This window comes from Tamandua tetradactyla, chromosome 16, assembly GCF_023851605.1.
Source record: "Tamandua tetradactyla isolate mTamTet1 chromosome 16, mTamTet1.pri, whole genome shotgun sequence".
Lineage (NCBI taxonomy): Eukaryota > Metazoa > Chordata > Mammalia > Pilosa > Myrmecophagidae > Tamandua > Tamandua tetradactyla.
Window position 1 is genome coordinate 10238879 of NC_135342.1, and position 18712 is coordinate 10257590.

At 51.5% G+C, this 18712-nt stretch overlaps 1 protein-coding gene, 1 long non-coding RNA gene and 1 pseudogene across 8 annotated transcripts; all 3 read right to left on the minus strand.

The window, feature by feature from the left end:
• Nucleotides 1-809: 809 nt before the first annotated feature.
• LOC143658740 (sialic acid-binding Ig-like lectin 8) lies at nucleotides 810-12597 on the minus strand. 6 transcript variants are annotated; one of them, XM_077130967.1, is made up of 10 exons: nucleotides 12417-12597; nucleotides 12031-12334; nucleotides 11543-11821; nucleotides 11283-11330; nucleotides 8730-8987; nucleotides 8151-8241; nucleotides 7789-7870; nucleotides 3708-3746; nucleotides 3073-3254; nucleotides 810-2159 (listed from the first exon to the last, which is right to left on the minus strand). In XM_077130967.1, exons 1-10 carry the CDS (start codon nucleotides 12489-12491, stop codon nucleotides 2039-2041), a joined length of 1479 nt encoding a protein of 492 aa, XP_076987082.1. In that variant the 5' UTR covers nucleotides 12492-12597; the 3' UTR covers nucleotides 810-2038. The 6 variants fall into 6 exon arrangements, with proteins under 6 accessions (XP_076987082.1, XP_076987080.1, XP_076987084.1 ...); XM_077130965.1 differs by having other exon boundaries at nucleotides 812-2159; nucleotides 12031-12591; XM_077130969.1 differs by lacking the exon at nucleotides 3708-3746 and having other exon boundaries at nucleotides 812-2159; nucleotides 3073-3140; nucleotides 12031-12588.
• Nucleotides 12598-12715: 118 nt separating this feature from the next.
• LOC143658802 (uncharacterized) lies at nucleotides 12716-16450 on the minus strand. Of its 2 annotated transcripts, XR_013163330.1 has the most exons (5): nucleotides 16268-16450; nucleotides 14987-15331; nucleotides 14333-14504; nucleotides 14165-14224; nucleotides 12716-13374 (listed from the first exon to the last, which is right to left on the minus strand). It is a non-coding gene; the product is annotated as an uncharacterized LOC143658802 (long non-coding RNA). The 2 variants fall into 2 exon arrangements; XR_013163329.1 differs by lacking the exon at nucleotides 12716-13374 and having other exon boundaries at nucleotides 13384-14224.
• Nucleotides 16451-17626: 1176 nt separating this feature from the next.
• Nucleotides 17627-18367, minus strand: LOC143659948 (sialic acid-binding Ig-like lectin 14 pseudogene; annotated as a pseudogene).
• Between the last annotated feature and the right edge of the window lie 345 nt (nucleotides 18368-18712).

Consider the following 18712-nt stretch of genomic DNA (forward strand, 5'->3'; position numbering starts at 1 on the left):
ACTGGAAACAGTCAGAATGCTATCAATGGAAGAATGGATAAACAAACTTTGATATAGTCATAAATGGGTGACTTCTCTGCAATAAAGGGGAACAGAATGTGGATAATGTGGACACATATAACAACATGGATGGATATCAAAATGCTAAGTGAAATAAATCTGGACACCAGAGTACATATTGTTTGACTCCAATTATTTAAAGTTTGAGGACATGGAAAAGTAATCTCTGGTGACAGAACTCAGGAAGTGGTGAGGATTGAGTGGGAAGGTGTATGAGGTATCTTTCTGGAGTGATGGAAGATTATCTTGATTGGGGTGTTGATTACACAGCTGTGCAAACTTGTCAGAACTCATCAAACTATACACTTGAGGTCTGGGCACATCATTGTAGGTAAATTTTTAAAAGCTATATAAAAAAAAAACCCACAGAAGAACAAATCGCCTACCCAAAAGGAGAGCGAGGGTGCTGCCTTTTATCTCCTCAACCGGATTTGAATGCTTTGTCTCTGATATTCTGGGTCACTTACCAAATCCCCCTCTGAGCCCTCCCATTGAGAAAAAATGAAAGCCATCAAGGCATGATTTCTGTTTGTTCTTCCCAGCCAATTTCGTAAGGGCCCTTTGAATAATGACAATTTAATAGCAATTTGGTCATTTTGTGTGGGTTTTCAAATTTATTAATATATAGTTGTCCGTGGTGTTCTCAGGCTTTATAAATCTCTGCAATATCTGTAGCCTTGTTCATATTTCCTTCTTCTAATATTGTTTATTATGCTTCCCGTTTCCTCCCAGTCATGCCAGGGTCTTCTGGACGAGCCAGTTTCCAGTTCCATTGATCCTTTAAATTAGCATCTCTCAGCCTTATTCACTTAAGCTCTTTACTGCCTTATATCTTCCTAACACATTGCATTTATGGTAGAACAGTCACTGCCCAGAAAAGCATCTAGTGATCCCTTTGGCTCCATCTCATAAATTTTGATGTGTCATGATGTTGTTCTGCTCTAGTTCTAAGAATTTCCTCCTTTTAATGATTTCTTCTTTGACCATAAATTACTTAAAAGTGCAGATATTTCTTCACTTATACAGAGAAAAGGAGGGATGTACTTCTTAAATGTTTGCTGTTGAGTTTCAACTTAATTTTCAGCTAATTTCTAATTACATAGACAGTGTATACATACGGAGGCAATATTCCTGAATAGTAAACTTACATGATTACTCGGTAAACTGAGGGTGAGTCTCTAGGTTGAAGCGTCAGTTCCTATGAGTTGGAATCCCAGCTTCCCTACAAATTTAACAAACTGACCTTTATCAGAAAGAAAGCCATGCTCACCCAATTGTGGAGAAGAAAAGAATTTATTCATGATTTTGCAAGAACGGGTACACAACTAAAATGTGGTGGCGCACTGAGTGACAGGAAGCATTAGCATTTATTCCCTAAATTTAGCATGCAGGTCCCTCCACTGACTGGATACTCCAGAGGTTACAGCCTATCCAAGCAGCCTAACTAACTGGTAGTCCCCAGTTTTCATTATGTTTTACATTCCAGTAACCCTGGCCGTTACTTGTTTAGACTTGTTTCTACCCAGATGAGGATTTGACGCCAACCTGGGCTTGCGTCAGAGGCCGTCTCCTTCTACTTTCTGCGGGACTGGCCTCAGCTGATTTTGCAGCCCTTTGTTTAGTTAGTTTCGTCCTTCCCACTCAGTGTCATCATGTGTGAACGCCAAACTGAATTCTATTCTTACACCTTGGGCAAGCTCCTGAACCTCTCAAAGCTACAAGGGTCACCTCTTTAAAATGGGGATGACAATTGGGTAGGTGTTACTTGTAGAGTTCATTCCGCTTTAAACATTCTTGTTTCCCTCGAGGGTCTATAAAGTCTGTGCACAGGAGTGAGAATTCCAGGCTGGTGGGTCCCCACATTCCACAAGCGAGGTTTCATTGAGAACGCTTGGTGAAAGGTCGATAACCATCCCCCAGCCCTACTAACACCCCATCCAGGTGCCTGGGGTTCCGGTGTGAGGAGTGGGGTGTGATATTAGCAAGTCCTAGCAGAATAGTCAATGCACAAAAAGCCGCTCCATCTTCCCAGATTCTCCAGGCAATAATCCAAATGCTGAACACAGCCAATTCTAAGGCCGAGGTCCTTTCCCAGGAAACTGCAGAAGAGGTATTTGTGGGCAGGTTGCACAGACATGCTGATGCCTGCCTCTGGGCTGGGTCAAACCCCGATTCTGGAGAAATCGCCCGGGGTCCAGCACCTGCTCCCCACACACTTCATGCCAGGGGCTCAGGTAGGTTAATATTCCTGTAAATGCTCACACAGCCATGCCCGTAGCATTAAGGAATTCACAGGCACCTGTTCAGCACCGCCCCCATCTCCTCCTCTGGGGAAGTCACAAACGCTAAGCAGCCCAGCCTTCCTCAGCGCCTGTTCAGTTGTGTGCCATTCCACAACCCGGAGGAGAGTTTAGTTTAATGCAAGGCCCTGCAGACCGTTACACAAGCAGCCACAGACTTTCTCAGAACAGGAACTCTGCCCCTCCCCTCCAGGTGGATAAAAACCACACTCAGACAGTCTAGACTGGCCTCTCTTCTCCAAGGCAAAGGGGGACATGCTCCAGTCCAACCCGGATCAGTTTTAGCCACCCTGGGAATCCAGGAGTGATGGGACTTCTTCCCCTCCTATTTTGGACTCTTTGTGCTGTGTAAGTGACAAGGACATTATTTGCTCTTTCTAGGCTCTTTTATTCTGTGTCAGTAATAAAATGATCATTTGCTAAAAGTTTCTGCTGCACGCCCTGGGCCTGTGCTGCCATCACACACCCTTGTAGCACCTCGTTCCAGCAGGTAGAGCTTCTAGTCCCTGATTTACAAACCAGGAAACCGAGGCACAGAGAGGTAGTGATGTGTCTGTCCCTTAGTGAGGAGCAGGCCACAGCTTCAGGCTGGGAACCTGTATTCTTTCCTCTGTACTTAGAGCTTTCTGCCTGGAGAGCTTTTAACTGAATAGAAACCAGCCGCAGACCTCTCCACCCCTCAGGCCAGGGCTGAGTCACTGCAGATTCTCACTTGTGGACTGTGATCTCGGAATATTCACAGGTGGTCTCCTGTTCCTGCAGGCGCCTGGGGCCCATCTCCTGAAAGATGAGGGATGCATAGTAGGGCTCTTCTTCCTCCCCTGGGGAGGGGGCAGGCACTGCTGGGGGAGGGGCACACGGAGGGGCGTCTGCCTGGGATTCAGTCAGGTGATCCTGAGTGGAGGGACAGAGAAAGGAGTCAGAGGAGGGCAGTGGGGGAGGTGGCGAGGCCACAGAATTATAGACCCGTCCTCAACTGTAGACTGTGACCCAGTGGTGTCCTTGACATCTCCACTCCCTTGTCCAAAGGGCACACAAAATTCAACACACTCAAGCCGAAATTTCCATTTTCTCTCCCAAATTTCTTCCTCCTAAAGTCTTTCCAATCTCAATGTTTGCCGCCTCCCTTCTTCCCACTCACTGGACAAAAATCTAAGAGGAGTCATCTGTGACCCCTCTCCTGCTCACAGCCCAAAACCAATCCTTTGGCTGCTCCCATCAGCTCTAGCTCCAGAATTCATCCCTCAGCACATTCGCCGTGCCCAGCATGGCCACAGCCACCCTCAGCTCCTGCCTGGAATGCTTCACCGTCCTCCTCTCTGCTCCTCCACCTCCTTCCACCCTTACCGTGACACACTGTCTTCTGCACACAGCAGCAGAAGGAGCCTGTGAAACGGGAAGTGAGTCATGACTCTCTTCTGCTCAAAGCTCCCCACACACCCACGGCGGCCCCCAACTTCAGGCACAATTTATGCCTGTCCCCAATGTCCCCAAACTGACTTTGTGCTCACTGGCCTGTCACGCCCTCTGCTCTAGTCACACAGAGCTTCTGGCTCCACCCACCAGCTGTGCTCCCACACCTGAGTTTTTGCATCTGCTGTTCCTTCTGCCTGGAACACCCTCCAGTCACAGACGTCAGGATCCGCCACATGCTTTGTGCTCTACCATCACCACTAACCCTCGCCAAGCCACAAGCTGTCTCGTAAGCCCCCCTTACTCCCCGGACCCTGCATTTTCTCCAAAGCACGAGTCTATTTGTTTTACATGCTATCCATGTATTTGTTGTTGGTGTGGTTGTTTAGGTGGTTGCTACAATACGTTTTAATGCGTCATTTATAGATGGCTCCCTGGCATCTGCAATGCTTGACACTTTTCAGGCGTTCAACAATATTTCCAGAATGACTCGATAACTGAAAGCCTGCATGTCTCTCTCCTGCTCAAAACCTCCCAGTGGCTTCCAATCACACTTGGAACATGGGAACTAAATGAAAAGTGTGACACTTAGGTCCAACCAGTGAAGGTTGAACAGGAATGAATATGTGGAAATAGAGAGGGAAGGGTGCTTGAGGAGGGGGGAACAGCTCATGCAAAGACTCAGAAGCACAGCAGCTTCGCTCCAGGTGATTACAGTAAAAAGCCCAGTGCACGGGAAAAGCCTTGATACTGTGCCAAATATTAGGGACACCCAAATCAACAGGCCAACCCTTGATCTCGAGACTGGCTCTTGTGAAGCTTATGCATGTAGCAAAGAAGCTTAGCCTTCCTATAGGTGTGCCTGAGAGTCACCTCTGGAGGACCTGTTTTGTTGCTCAGATGTGACCTCGCTCTCTCTAAACCCAACTCTGCAAGTAAAACCATTGCCCTCCCCACTATGTGGGACATGACATCCAGGGGTGAAAGTCTCCCTGGCGGCTTGGGATTAACAATGCCATCCCGACCAAAAGGGGGAAAAGAAGTGCAACAAATAAGGTATCAGTGGCCGAGAGAGTTCAAATAGAGTCGAGAGTCTACTCTGGAGTTGGCTCTTTCGGAAGCCTCAGTTAGACATTGCTACCAATTATAAACCTGCCAAACCCCAACCAGGACAATTCCAGCCAATCCTAAAGAACACCTAGGGCAATATATGAGATTCTACAAAGGCTCCACACACTAGTGTAACTTTCCAAAATCTACAGCCTCCAGATGGGTCCCAGGACCAGATAAGTCCTGAAATGCAGAGGGACCAGCCCTTCCAGAACAACTCGTTCCATCTCCCTATCCGATGTCATCAACAGCCCCTTCCAACATGAAAAACTTAGAATGGGCATAGCCCAAATACCCCTAAAGAGTGGGAGAAAGATCAAAGGTGATGGTGGAGTTATACAGAGAAGCTGGGTTTAACAAATGGGTATGAGTGCTGAATCATTATGCTGATATTTCTTTTACCCTCCAGTACCTTAGAGCAGCTAGAAATAAAAACATAAAATTGTGGACTTATAACCTATACCAAACTCTGAAATCTGTTCTACAACTAATTGTTGCAATGTAGTTTGAAATTTATTGCTTTGATGTATATATGCTATTTAAAGAGGAGGAGTATAACAGAGAAGATAGGATATAAAAAATGAGTGTGACAGCAGAATCATTATATTGAGATTTCTATCGGTCTCCAGGGTCTTAGAGCAGCTAGAAGGAAAACGAAAAACCGTGGAACTGTAACCCACACCAAACTTTAAAATCTTTCTGTAGCTACTTGTTAAAATGTACTTGGAAATTTATTGCTTTTTTGTATATGTGTTATATTCCACAATTAAAAAATTAAAAATCAAAACAGATAAAAGAAGCCCTTTTGTGTATGTGTTATATTCCACAATTAAAAAATTAAAAATCAAAACAGATAAAAGAAGCCCAGTGCGGAGGGAGCACAGAGTGTTAGCGGGGAACAGGAGATGGGCTGGAGAGATGGGCTGGGATTAGGGTGAGGAGAGTGAGGCACTCCCCCTGAGTTCAAGATTTAAAGGGCACCAAAAATCTCAGCAATCGAGATAATATTTTTACAAATTTTTAAAATCTCAACAATCGAGACAATATTTTTAAAATTACTTTCCTAAAATCCAAAGACAATGCAATATCAGAATTTTAACCCCCAGATTACTAAAAGTACTGTACCAAGCCCGTTGGACCTGAGGCAAAAGAAAGACATGTGTTCTTATAGAAATGTTTTTACCTAATTTTTAATGGCCAAATATTTTCCATTGCATTGAAATAGTTAAAACGAATACTAAAAAACTGGATACTAAAAAACTGAAAGTTGGTGTGCATTAAAACATTATTTTAAGTTTAAATGTTTTCTTTCTACCCAACCAAAATTTATCATAACTTCACAAACCCATTGATAATGGATTTTTTAATATTTTTGCTTCTCGTGGTTTCAACCGAGAGTGCTGCCATGCTTGAAAAGTTTTCTCGATGAAGTGATGATCTTAAATCATTTTTAAATTGCCTTCCACTTACTGATCCTGCCATTGTGTAAAATGTTGATAGATTGCTCCTTGCAGAGTTTTTTGCATTCCTTTCGATTTTTTTAAATACTGCATTAAAATACCATTTGTCTCGATTAGTGACATTTTTGGCACCCCCTTATATTTTCTGCCTGAGGCAAAGTTTGTGCCTCACTTGTGTCACCCTAATTCTGGCCCTAATGGAGAGATTACCAACGGGGCAGAATGTTCAGGGTTCCAGGCGGAGGGTTTGGGGCTTTATTCTCTAGATCAGGGGATTAAGTTTTACTGGAACACAGCCATGCTTGTGGGTTTACAAGTTGGCCACTTGCTTTTGCTCTACAACAGCAGAGCTGAGACCCTATGGCTTGCAGAAAAACCATTTACCATCTGGGCCCTCACAGAAAAAATTTACCGACCCTTGCTCTAGAGAACGGGGAATGGGGGTGGGTAAATCTATGTTCAAAATGCAGAGAAACTGGACAAGGCTGTTCTGGGGACCATCACTCCATCACGTGTGTGGGACAGGGGAGGTGAGGATGAGGGGCTCCGGGAAAGAGATCGTGAGGTCTCAGCAATGACAGGGTCAGGCAGGGGAGAAGGGGGCTGATGGCAGCTGTTCTTGGGAGGGAAAATGGACAAGACACGGTAAATTAGGGGCTGGGAGAGAGAAAAGGGGGGCCAGAGAGGAAGTGATTCCTTGGTGTTTGGATTCAGAGAAGGGAATCCAGCAGGGAAAGCCAGGGAGTTGAGGGGTGTGCCAGTTGAATCTGTAGTGGACCCCAGAAAAGCCATGTCCTTTAATCCTCATTCAGTGTTGCTGGCTGGGAGCTTTTTGACTGTTCCCATGGAGATGTGACCCACCCAGTGGTGGGTGGTAACTTTTGATTAGATGATTTCCGTGGAGTTGTGACTCTGCCCATTCCAGATGGGTCTTGATTCGTTTACTGGAATCCTTTAAAAGTGGAAGTATTTTGGAAAAAAGTATGAAAGCAACAGAAGCACCAGAACCCAGGCAGTCAGAGGCCTTTGGAGATGAAGAAGGAAAACACCCTGGAGGAGCTTTGTGAAACAAGCCTGGAGAGAAAGCTAGCAGACAGATGTCACCATGTTCGCCACATATCTTTTCAGTTGAGAGAGAAAAACCCTGAACTTCATCAGCCTCCCTGAACCAAGATACCTTTCTCTGATGCCTTAGATTGGACATTTCTATAAGCTTGCTTTAATTGGGACATTTTCACGGCCTTAGAACTCTACACTTGCAATTTAATAAATTCCCCCTTTTAAAAGCCATTCTGTTTCTGGTATACTGCATTCCGGCAGCTAGCAAACTAGAACAGGGAGAGAGGAGATGAGGAAACCAACTTGGGTCAGACAGAGCAAGGCAACCCTGGGGGTCATCCCGGAGGAGGTGTCCAATGGGATTCTGGATAGCAAGAGGCCCTCACCTGAGAGACGGACCCTGTGACAGTGGTCGCATCCTCCAGGCCCTCGGCTTGCCCTGTTGCTTTCTTCCTGCCGGCCCTCACTCTGCATGAAGAGACCCAGAGACTTCAGTCCAGCCCAATGCGAGTGGCACGGGCAGGCTGACCCCTGGGTCCCCTTGGCAGCGGCTGGAGGGTGACTGAGAGTGGGAGGGGGGTGTCCAGCCTCGGAGACCCCAATAGCCCCAAGCACAACGAAAATGGGCGCCCGTCGTGTTCCTTCTTGCCCTCGCTTTGGACTCCTGACACGCCCACGTCCCTCCAGCTCTGGGTCCAGGGACTCTGCAGCCAGCCTGCCCTTCCCGCTCTGTCCCTCCGCGGCTCACCTGGTGAAGATGAGGTAGGAGGAGATGAAAAGCAGGGCTGTGACCCCAGCCCCCACGACCGCACCCAGCAGCACTCCCAACCACGCTGTCCCTGCAAACAAGGTGGATTTTTGGTGAGCCGCCTCCGAGAACTCAGCCTCTTCTCCCTCCACTCCCCGCAGGACTCTGGGCTTGAGTTGGCCAGTCCCTCACCCAGACACGGGCCCGGGACCAGGGTGATGAAAGCAAGTGAAACGGGTGAAGGTTTTGCATTCTGTCTCTGTTTAAAAGTCTGATATTTTGTCCGTCAGTTTTATTCTTTGGAATTGCGTTACAATAGTAGGTCTCTTGATTACCGTTTGGTGCCTCCTTAAATTTTGTGCACAGGCGAGTGCCTTGCTTGCCTGACTCTCCTCCTGGCCTGCAAAGCAAGGACACCCCACCCCCCCCACCCCCCCCACCCCACCCCCATGCACCCCTGCATGCCGCAGCCCGTCCCCTGGCTGGGAGGGCGGGGTAGATGCTGCTCTCCTCCACCAGCCCCTCCCGATCCCCACCCCCACCCCCGTCCCTGGAAGCAGCCCAGACGCCCTCGCTCACTTTGCAGGGAGAGGCTCACAGAAATGTGCTGGGCACCCAGCAGGTTTTCAGCTCTGCAGGTGAATTGTCCTTCATCCTCAACGCGCACCCGAGGCAGCTCCAGGACCCCAGGGTCCGAGGGCTGTGGGGGGCTCAGGGTTAGGCTCCCCCGGGCCCAGCTCAGCCTGGAGGGGGGGTTGCTGTCGGCGACGCAGATGAGACGCAGGGACTGACCCTGCTGCACAGGCAGCGATGAGCCGTTGCCTAGGATCGAGGATGCTGGGGAGAGAGAGCCAGAGCCAGAGGGGTGACGGTGTCGAGAGAAGGGGGAAGGATTCAGAAAGACAAAGGGCAAGAGGGGTGCTCCGGTTTGAAGGATTATGTACCCTAAAAAAGCCATGTTTTGATCCTGATCCATTTTGTGGAAGCAACCATTTCTTTTAATGGACTTTTTTTTCTTTTTTTGCATGGGCAGGCACCGGGAATCAAACCCGGGTCTCTAGAACAGGAGGCAAGAATTCTGCCACTGAGCCACCGTTGCCCACCCCAGCCATTTCTTTTAAACCTTGTTCGGTACTGTAGGTTGGAAATCTGATTAAATTATCTCCACGGAGATGTGACTCACCCAATTGTGGGTATTAACCTTTGATTAGAGGGAGATGTGACTCCACCCACTCTGGTGGGTCTTGATTAGTTTACTGGAAGCCTTTAAAAGAGGAAACATTTTGGGGAGAACCACGGAAGCCGGCAGAGCCCAGGCAGCCAGAGACCTTTGGAGAAGAAGGAAACTGTCCCTGGGGGAGCTTCATGAAACAAGCTGGGAGAGAAAGCTAGAAGACGCTGCCATATTCGCCATGTGCCTTTCCAGTTGGCAGAGAAACCCTGAACGTCATCGGCCTTCTTGAACCAAGGTATCTCTCCCTGGATGCCTTCTCTTGGACATTTCTATAGCCTTGCTTTAATTTGGGCATTTTTCACAGTCTTAGAACTGTAAACTTGCAACTTAATAAATTTCCCTTTTTAAGAGCCGTTCCATTTCTGGTATATCGCATTCCGGCAGCTAGCAAACTAGAACAAGGGGCAACACAGACACAGACGGAGACAGAGAGGCGGGAATCAGAGGAGCTGTCCTACTCTGAACACACAGTGCGGGCTCGTCTCTGCAGTGATGGCCTCTCAGGCTGGATTCAGACCCCAAGGCACAGGGGGGAGGGTGGCCTCGGGTTCTCAGGACACTAGGATGGAGTCACGCCCTCCCAGCTGCTCGTGCTGACAGCTCAGAACCCAGCTGACGCCAAAAGGCTGTGGTCTCTCTGCAGCTCTTCATCTGACCTCAGTTTCCTTTAGCACCTTTAGCAAGGTGCCTCTGGGAGGGGTTCTGGGTGGAGAAACTGTCTGGAAGCAGGTGCTCACGACAATAAAACATGGGTCGTGATGGGGAGACCCGGGCTGGGCCAGTGCTGGAGATGGAAATGTTAGAAAGGCTGGAAGGGCTTCCTGGAGGAAGCAGCAGCACAAAGTAGAGGGTGAACGGCAAGCAGGAGTTGCTGGGTGAGGGTGTGGAAGGAGGCAGAGAAAGTGGGAAGATGCCCGATTCCCACGCACAACAGGGAAACGAGAACTGACCCGCAGGCCTGTAGGCAGGGGTGAGTGCGAGATTTCAGGGACAAGGCCTGGGAGGAGAAGCTGGGAATTGCTATCAATTCAGAGCAGGAGAAATCACAAGCCAAAGAGAAAAGATGAATGACTGTGACCAAAGAAATGAACAGAAGGAAGGCAAGGCACATTCTGGGCAAAGTACTTGCAACTCATATCCCAGACTAATCTCTCCAGTTTGCAAAGTCCAATCGCTGAATAGAAAGACAGGCAAAGAAATGAACAGCGAGATAGCAGAGTACAAGAAATGCACAGGGCCCTTGGTCCCATGCAAAGAGGCCTGTCATGGTCGTGATGAGGGAACCGCACCGGAGAAAGCAGTTTCTAGGCGATATTGGCAAAGACCCAAAGGGTCTGCCCCGCCCTGGGCTGGGGTGGGGGTGACACGCGTCCCCCTCGGGCGGCCCCCTCTCCCCGCAGCCCGCGCGAAGGCAGGGCCGAGGCGGGAGCCCGGGGGCGGTGCAGCGGGGCCGGCACAGTCGCCGAGACTCCGGGACGGACCCGCGCGGACGCGCGACCCCGAGTGACCCTGCGGCCCGCTGGGGAAGGAAGCAGGGCGCGACGGGGAGCGGGAAGCGCGGGGCCCCGGGGGCGTGGGGGCGCAGCCCCGCCCGCGCCTGAACTCTCGCCGGGGTGTCGAGGCCGCGGCGTAAACGCCGTTTGGGGCGGGGAGGGGAGGCGGGCCCGGAGGGGGCGGGGAGGGCCTGGGGAGGTCGCTGTGCTGGGCGCCGCCTAGGGGCTCAGGGAGTCCGAGGGCTGAGGCCTAAAGGGACGAATCCAGCGGCCGGGGTGGGGGTGGGGTGAGGGTGGGGCTGCGGATGGAGCGGGACCCCCGGGTCACAACGAGGGCCTTCTGGGTGCTGCAGGAGGAGGTGGGGACGGGTGCTGCCCCGGCCGGGAGGAGAGGCGCCTTCCTACCTGCGCCGCTTCCCTGGACCACAGACACGGCCAAGCTCCGGGGAGAGTCTAAGGCACAGAGACCCCCAGGCCCGTCAGGGGCGAGGACTGGGTGGGGGGCGCCGGTGTCCCCGGGAGCGGCCAGGGGGGCACAGGGTGGAGGCGGTGTCCCCTAAATCCTACCCCCCCCCCCGTTTCCATGACCACCGCCCCGTGTCCCAGACCCTGGCCCTCCTTCCCCACTGCCCGCAGGGCCCCGGGCGGCCCGGCCCAGCACTCACAGGACACATTGAGCTGGACGGTGGTCTTCACGGTCACCCCCGCTCCCGGGAGGGTCACCCGGCAGGTGAGGTTGGCGCCATGGTCCTGGGGCCTTGGGGTGAGGGTGAGAACCGGGGACTGGCGGGCGCCGGGTCCCAGGGAGGTGAGGGCTGCCGCTGTCCAGGAGAAGGTGGGAGGCGTCCCCTGCTTACAGGCCCAGGGTGCAGAGCAGGTCAGGTTGCTGGGGCGGCCGGACTCCAGGGGCCCCGGGATGTGGACTTGGGGTGTCTGCTTCAGGGCTGGTGGGGGCGGGAGATGCAAGGGCAGGAGGGAAGGGTGCTGGGGTGACCCCGAGAGGAGCCTCAGGCTTTGATCCAGCTCCCCCCGCCCCCAAGCCCAGCCTCGCTTTACCACAACCCCCTCTCCAGGGCAAAGAGCAGGGGTCCCAGGCTGGCCCTGCCCAGAGAGAGACCTTCCCACGGGGCCTCTCCTGGACCCCACTCCTCACCTGTCACCTGCACAGAGAGCTTGTTTACATAGTAACTCCATTTCACGGGCCCTCTCTCCACCCGGAAGAAGTATGTCCCTTTGTCCCTTCTCTGTGCATCTCTGATGTCAAGGGAACAGTTGTTGTCCTGGGGTTCCCCAAGGAGGTGGAATCGGCTCCTGGTCTCCTCCTGAACGCTTCGATTTGGATGATTTGTGGCCACTGGAGCACCGTGGAATATATCAGCCCCTTCCCGGAACCAGTAGCCGAAAGCCGGGTCCTTGTCGGTCCACCTGAGATACTTCCAGGTGTTGGACCAGTCTTCCTGGGGGTAGAAGACTCGGCAGGGTAAGAGCTCGCACAGGCCCTCCTGCACCTTCACCGACGACCGCACCTCCAGCCTGTACCTCAAGTCCTGGCGCCCCGCCGTCCCCCAGGGCAGCAGCGGCAGTAGCAGTAGCAGCAGCATTGTGGGGACACATGTGGCTCCTGGCCTGAGAAGGTCTGTCCCTCAGGGCTCATCTCGCCGGGAACGAAGAGCTGACAGTTTGGGAAAGCCCTGACAGGAAGCGGAGGGTGAGGAAAGAAGAGGAAGAAGCGTAGCCCAGAAGCCATCATCAATACCCCAGGTCCACGCGGGGGGCCCAGACTCACACCCAGTGCAGGCCCCACCCTGTCCCCCCACCCTGCCCACCCCCTTCCCCTCTGTGTCATTTTCTGCAAAGTGAAAAAAGGTCCCCGATCCCCTGGGCAGACACCCCTGAGTCACAGGCTCTGGAAACTGTGGAGGTCAGTCCTGCTGGGGGCCGGGTGGGGGCAGGAGATGCTTGACCTGAATTGGGGTGAGACAGGAGCCTCTCCTTCCCCCTTCAGCCACCCCGTAGTAGGTGCCTGCTCTCTGCACAATGTGGCAGCACCACTAGCCCCACGGGTCTCCATCTGGTGGGGAGGTGCTGAGTCTCTCAGGTTTGGGGGCTCCCCCTGACCAGCGTTGTAATGGCGAGGACACGGGCAGGGGTGGGGTCTGTCCCCCAGGTTGAAGGTTCAGTTCTTATTTGCCCATGGTGGGAGGACAGGACAGCTCGCAGAAGGTGGCTTCTGTACCCTGGGACTTGGGAAAGAAGAAAGTGGAGAGGGGAAGGGGCAGATTGTCTTGTCTGGGAACAGCAGTGAAGAAATCACCCAGCCTCGTTCTCCTCCTTGCTGCAAAAATGTCACGGGTGTCTTTGTCAAAGGAGAACAGGGTTGACAAACACTTTCTATAAAGGGCCACATTGTAAAAATCTTCAGCTTGGTGAGTCCTTCGGTCTGTGCCGCAACTCTTCAGCTCTGCGCTTGAAGCACGAAAACAGACATAGATGACACCTGCATAGATGAGTGAGTGTAGCCATGTGCCGATAAAAGTTTATTTACAAAAACAGGCAGGGGGGCAGGCTTGGATGTATTTGCTGTTTGCTGACTTCTGCTCCAGGACCTGCAGGGTCCGCCCAGTCTGCAGCCGCTAGGGGTCAGCAGACACGGAGCGGACAGGGCTAGCCGTGGGCTTGGCGACCCACAGGGGCTCAGGACTTGGTGGGAGAGGAAACCTGCCTCTGGATGCTGAGAAGATATTTTTAACTGCAGACTCCCGGGAAGTGGAGCCTCCTTAGACCTATGTCAGTTTTTCTATAATGTGTTCTGGGGAGGAATACAAGAAACACACAGAAGATTGCCCCCCTCCCCCAAAGAATAGGTCAGTGATTTACCATGAAACACCCTGCAAACATAGAACTTTGCAAGCACCCCAACAGGCCCCTTTGTTCAGCCTCCTAAAGACTCCCCCCTAAAGAAACCCCTAGTTACTTGAATGATAACCACCCCCTTAATCTTTTATAGTTTTGCCAACTAAGTATGCACTCTTTAAGATGATGGCTTTTCACATATTTTTTAAAAAAACATGGCATAACTAGAAAATTGCAGCCTCTTTTTTTCCCCTTGACTTCATGGATATGTTTATCCTATAGTCATCCCTTCCTGCCCACCCTTAAGCTGAATCAGAGGCAGCTCTGTTATAATGGAGAAACTCCCACACCATCACCAATTTCTCCTTTTTCAGCTGGTATCACAACCTGCAGCCCTCTCTCCCTCTGTGGGGCCCCCATCCTAGCCCACTCACTCTCTTCAGCGGGGACAGTTGCAGCATTTCTGTGGTCAGAACAGCTAGGCTGCAGTCCGTCTGTTTCCCATGTTGCCAATTTGCAAAGAAAAGCAGAAGAGTGGTTAGGAAATACATAGGGGAAACCACAGAGAATCTGATGGGTAACTGTGCAAAAGAGGAACTCACGGCCTGGAAGCCAACTGACCCAGAAGGTTGGCCAGCCTCACTTCCCCAATTTGCAGAAGAAGACGCTGACGTTCAAAGTGGGCAAATAACTTGCCCCAATCACAGAGGTGCCCTGTGTCATGCACTGTTGTCTGCACTTCATTGGGCCTTTGTCTGCCCAAGACTCACTAGGCTGGGAAAGGAGAAACTTATGTTAATCTGAGTGGGAAGATTTGTCAACTCTCTCCATAAGATGAGAGAGGAAATTTCATTCATTCATTCATTCATTCATTCATTCAACAGACAGGTAACAAGCTTCTATGCTGCGCTTTGAGCTGGATAGTAAAGGAGTGAATATGACAGAGGCAGACCTTGTCTTTGGAGAGAGCTGACTGGGAGGCACGTCACCTGCCAATTCCAATGCCTTAGGATAGGCGGCCAAGTTGGGGGAGGCACAGTCTGGGGATGGGGTGGGGATGATGGACTGAAAGGTGAGCCCCAGGGAGGAGGGGGCAGTATGGGCATGTTGGGACTATCAGGGAGTCATGAGGCTTATATTTGCACAGGTAACCCTGGGGCCCTGGTGTCAGGCCCCTCTGTCCCACCCACTCTCCCATGGTGCCAGGGGTGACCCTCAGCCAGCCACCAAGTTATGCGGCTCCATGGGTGACCAACCTGGCTTCTGCCCTTGCGGGGTTCAGGGCACCGCCTAGAGGGACCGCTCCCTGGGCCCAGGACCTGCGAAAGCGCCTGAGGCCCCCTGGCCACGGTGCTGGAGCTGTCCGTGGTGCTGATGCGAAGTTGAGTCCTGACTTTGGAGGTGTCTGCAGCTTTGTGGAGGCACCGGATGACACAGAATGGGGGCCTAGGCTGGGCCGGGGCAGAAACATGCCAGGTGCACTCGGGATGCCCCAGGCCCACCTGGGAGGAGGGAATCAGGGGAGGGGTAGACCTGTGTCCCCTGGGCTGTGTTTCTCTCTTGTTCCTCCTCCTTGTTCTTTGCCCACCCTTAGGAATGACCTGTGGACAACATCAGACTGTTGGCATTAGGTTCAGGTGCCAGGAAAGCAAAGGCTCTGTGCTGGGTCTTTGCGCAGATGCCCCCCACCCCCTCAGCACCTCTCACACAGAGGCATCACCTCTCTGATTTCATGGAGGCACCAGCTGACACCCAGACAGATGAGTGGCTATGGTTGCTCAACTCCAAAGAGCCCTGAGCAGCTTTGCAAACATGGTTTTCCTCCCACTGAAAGCTGGAGTTTACTTCTTCTCCTGGACTGAGTTGAGCCTGGGACTGTTTAGACCAATGGAACGTGGAGGATGAGGAGCTCCAACAGTTCCCAGACCGGGACGTTGGCTCTGCCTCCTGGATCCCTGGGCTTCCATGTAAGCAACACAGGTTACTTGGTGGAGAGAGGGGCTACACCCACGAGCCTGGGGCAGCAAACATCCAGCCCTACTCATGACCATGGTCTCACTGCAATTCCCCGAAAGACCCCAAAGCAAAATCAGTAGCAAAACTGCCCAGCTGGACCCTGGCCAATTGACATACCACTGGTTATAACAATGCAATTGTTCTAGCCACTAAGTTTGGGGTGGTTTATTATGTGACAATAGCTAGCTGAAACGGTAGCCCACACAAACCATAGCTAATAGGGATGAGGTCATGTTGGGGATTTTCTTGCCTAATTTTTCTATATTCTGTACTTGAAAGATTTTTTTTTTTTAACAGTAAACTGAGGGCTTCAGTGAAGAATCCTGAAATGGATTTGTACTTTATCAACTCAGCTATGCTGGAGCTACACTTTCAAGAATTATCTTTCCATTGTGTCCCAGGTAACGGTCGATAATAAGAGGGATTTGCTAGACATTCTGAAGGGAGCACTGAAGCAGCAGCCATGAGCTCTGAGGTTCAGTGTAGGGCCGGGGGTTATTGTGCCTGGTCTGCTGACCTACCTGGTGGGCTGGAGGACAGGGGGAACATGGAGGACAGCTGCTGGCTAGACTTTGTCATGTAGGGACCATTTAGCCCTGCCTCATGCACTGGAGGCCTAAGTGAACACAGATGGCCCAGAGAGACATTTACAGCATCTTGCAACGGATACAAGAAAACAGGGCATCATAGTATTTCTGTCCTATTAAGATGACATCCCAGACCTTGTTGGCCTGGCAACAAGGGCCCTTTGTCAGCTCACAGAAGCCCAGCTTCCTGGGGCAAAACACAGGATGTATCCCATCTCAGAGCTCAGAGTGCCCAGTACCCCACTCTGTGTGTCTGTGTGTCTTTTTCTATGTGCTGAGCAAGGGCCTCTGAGAACAGCAAGGGGACAGACTGAGCCAGGTCTTGTGAGCCATAGTTCCTACTTTCACATTATTCCATGGGAATAGGAAGCCACTCGCTGTGCCACGACGGTTCTGTGCATTCACATGGTCACTCAGGTTAATTCAGGGACCGTGACCTGGAGGGCAGGTGGAGTGAAACCAGGACAGCAAGTAGGAGGCTGGGTCACCTGCGTCATCCTTGAACAGCTGTTCCTGAGACTCCTGTTACCAACTGCAGCACCAGCCTCATTCGTGTTTATAACACCTGTGAACTTTGGGTTTGGATTTGCACACAGGAGGTGATGAACAAATGCCTGTGAAAGGCAGAGCATTTAAAATATAAATTTAGGGTAAAACTAACAAATTTGGTGTGCAATGGGAGCCAAATTTTGAGTTAAAGACTACACAGATATATGGCAGGTAGGGATTGATGGAGCTATGATATAGATGATAAAGATACAGATATAAAGAAATGGATTTGGATGACACGGATATAGGAATCAATGATATAGATTTATAGATATACATGCTGTAGACATAGATGTAGGCGATAGAAGTGGACATAGTTATAGATGGAGATGGATATACATTGCATCTGGGTCTCAATGAAAGGAAAGTTTGGGAGTCCAGAAACTCAAGTGTTAATGAAGTAACTTCTGGGTGGTCTGAGGATAAGACCCTGAGGACTAGTCCCTCTAATCTAGGGTTGGAAATAGGTACGGGGGGAACAGAGATGGGGAGTAGGGGTGTAGATGAGGACTGGGACACTTAGTGCGGGAGTGGGCCGGCTGTTTCAAGGGACACGGTGATGTGTTTCCCCACATCTGTCCCTCTGGGCTCCGTGTCCACTCTCAGCCCTGTCTTGAGAAGGAGGGGGCCTCAGTCATGCCTCTGAGCGCTGCTCCCCTGGGGACCGCCACATCTGCAGAGCAAACGCAGGTCTCAGATCAGAGAGCCAGTCACTTGAATCGCAACTCCGAGCAGAGCAGGGCAGCAGCCCCGGGAGTTTGAGTCCAAACCCCGGGCTGTCCTGGGGAGAGGCAAGCTGCTCACCTGGTGTAGTAGATCCAGGTGAGGCAATAGGTGAGGAGGAAGCCAGCTCCCATTAGGGAGCCCCTGATGAGGGTGAGGATGAGGGGCCAGCAGCCCTCCTGCTCCCCAGACTCACAAGGGCAGGGAGAGGGATCTGTGGGAGAGGGTGGGGACAAGGAGTGAGGTCCTGTCTCCAGGCTCAGCCCTGCCCACAGCCTCTACACCTGGCCAGGCTGTCTGCCTTCTACACCTGTACAGCAGCTCGCTCTGCACGGAGGGAGCCCAGCGCGTGCCCAGCTCTGCAGGTGAATTCCCCTCCACCTCCAGCTCCCACTGAAGGAGCCCCAAGACCTTGAGTGCTGAGGGCTGGGAAGGGCTCAGGGCTTTGCTCAGCCTGGCAGGGGGGCTGCTGTCAGCCACCAGACCAAGAGCAGGGACTGGCCCTCCAAGATGAGCCTCTGCTGAGCTGGGAGACAGAGAGACAGAGAGCAGGGAGGATAGAGCTGGAGGGCCTGCCTCTTCCTTACCTCTCATCCAACAGAAGCAGAGGATATAGACTGACACAAGCTCAAGAATAAACAAATGCAGGCTGAGGATCTAGGAGTCCAAACGGCTGAAGAACCCTAGAAGAAAAGAAGCTGAGGCTGAGCTGAGACTGGGGAGCAGGGGAGCAGACCACATTCACACGTGACAGGAGGGCATCTCAGCTGGAGGGGAGCGATGTGCACAGGCCAGGAGCAGCCTGTCAGTTTGAGAGAATAGCTGTATTTACCTCAGGGCTTCCTCCGGCACATGAACACAGTCAACCCCTTCATTTATTTCGGTCTCTTAAAATTTTTCTCAATAGTGATTTTTGTGTTTTTGACAGAGTCCTTTGCACACCTTTGATAGATTCCCCCGTGTATTTGATGTTTCCTTGTGCTACTGTAAATGGCATTGTTTCTTAAATTTCATTTTTATATTATTTTTCTCGCTGGTACATATACAGGCATCCCTTGTTTCCTTGTGTCTCGCAGATACTGTGTTTTAGAAACTAAAGGTATGTAG

Bases quoted from the DNA above. Each gene is read 5' to 3' on its own strand.
- LOC143658740 (XM_077130965.1), bottom strand. From the start codon at position 12,478: ATGCTGCTGCTACTGCTACTGCCGCTGCTGCCCTGGGGGACGGCGGGG. The intron at 11,331-11,542 runs GTGAGTGCTGGG...TCTGTGCCTTAG, and splicing joins CGTCCAGCTCAATGTGTCCT to ACTCTCCCCGGAGCTTGGCC. The intron at 8,242-8,729 runs GTGAGCGAGGGC...CCTTGTTTGCAG, and splicing joins TGTGAGCCTCTCCCTGCAAA to GGACAGCGTGGTTGGGAGTG.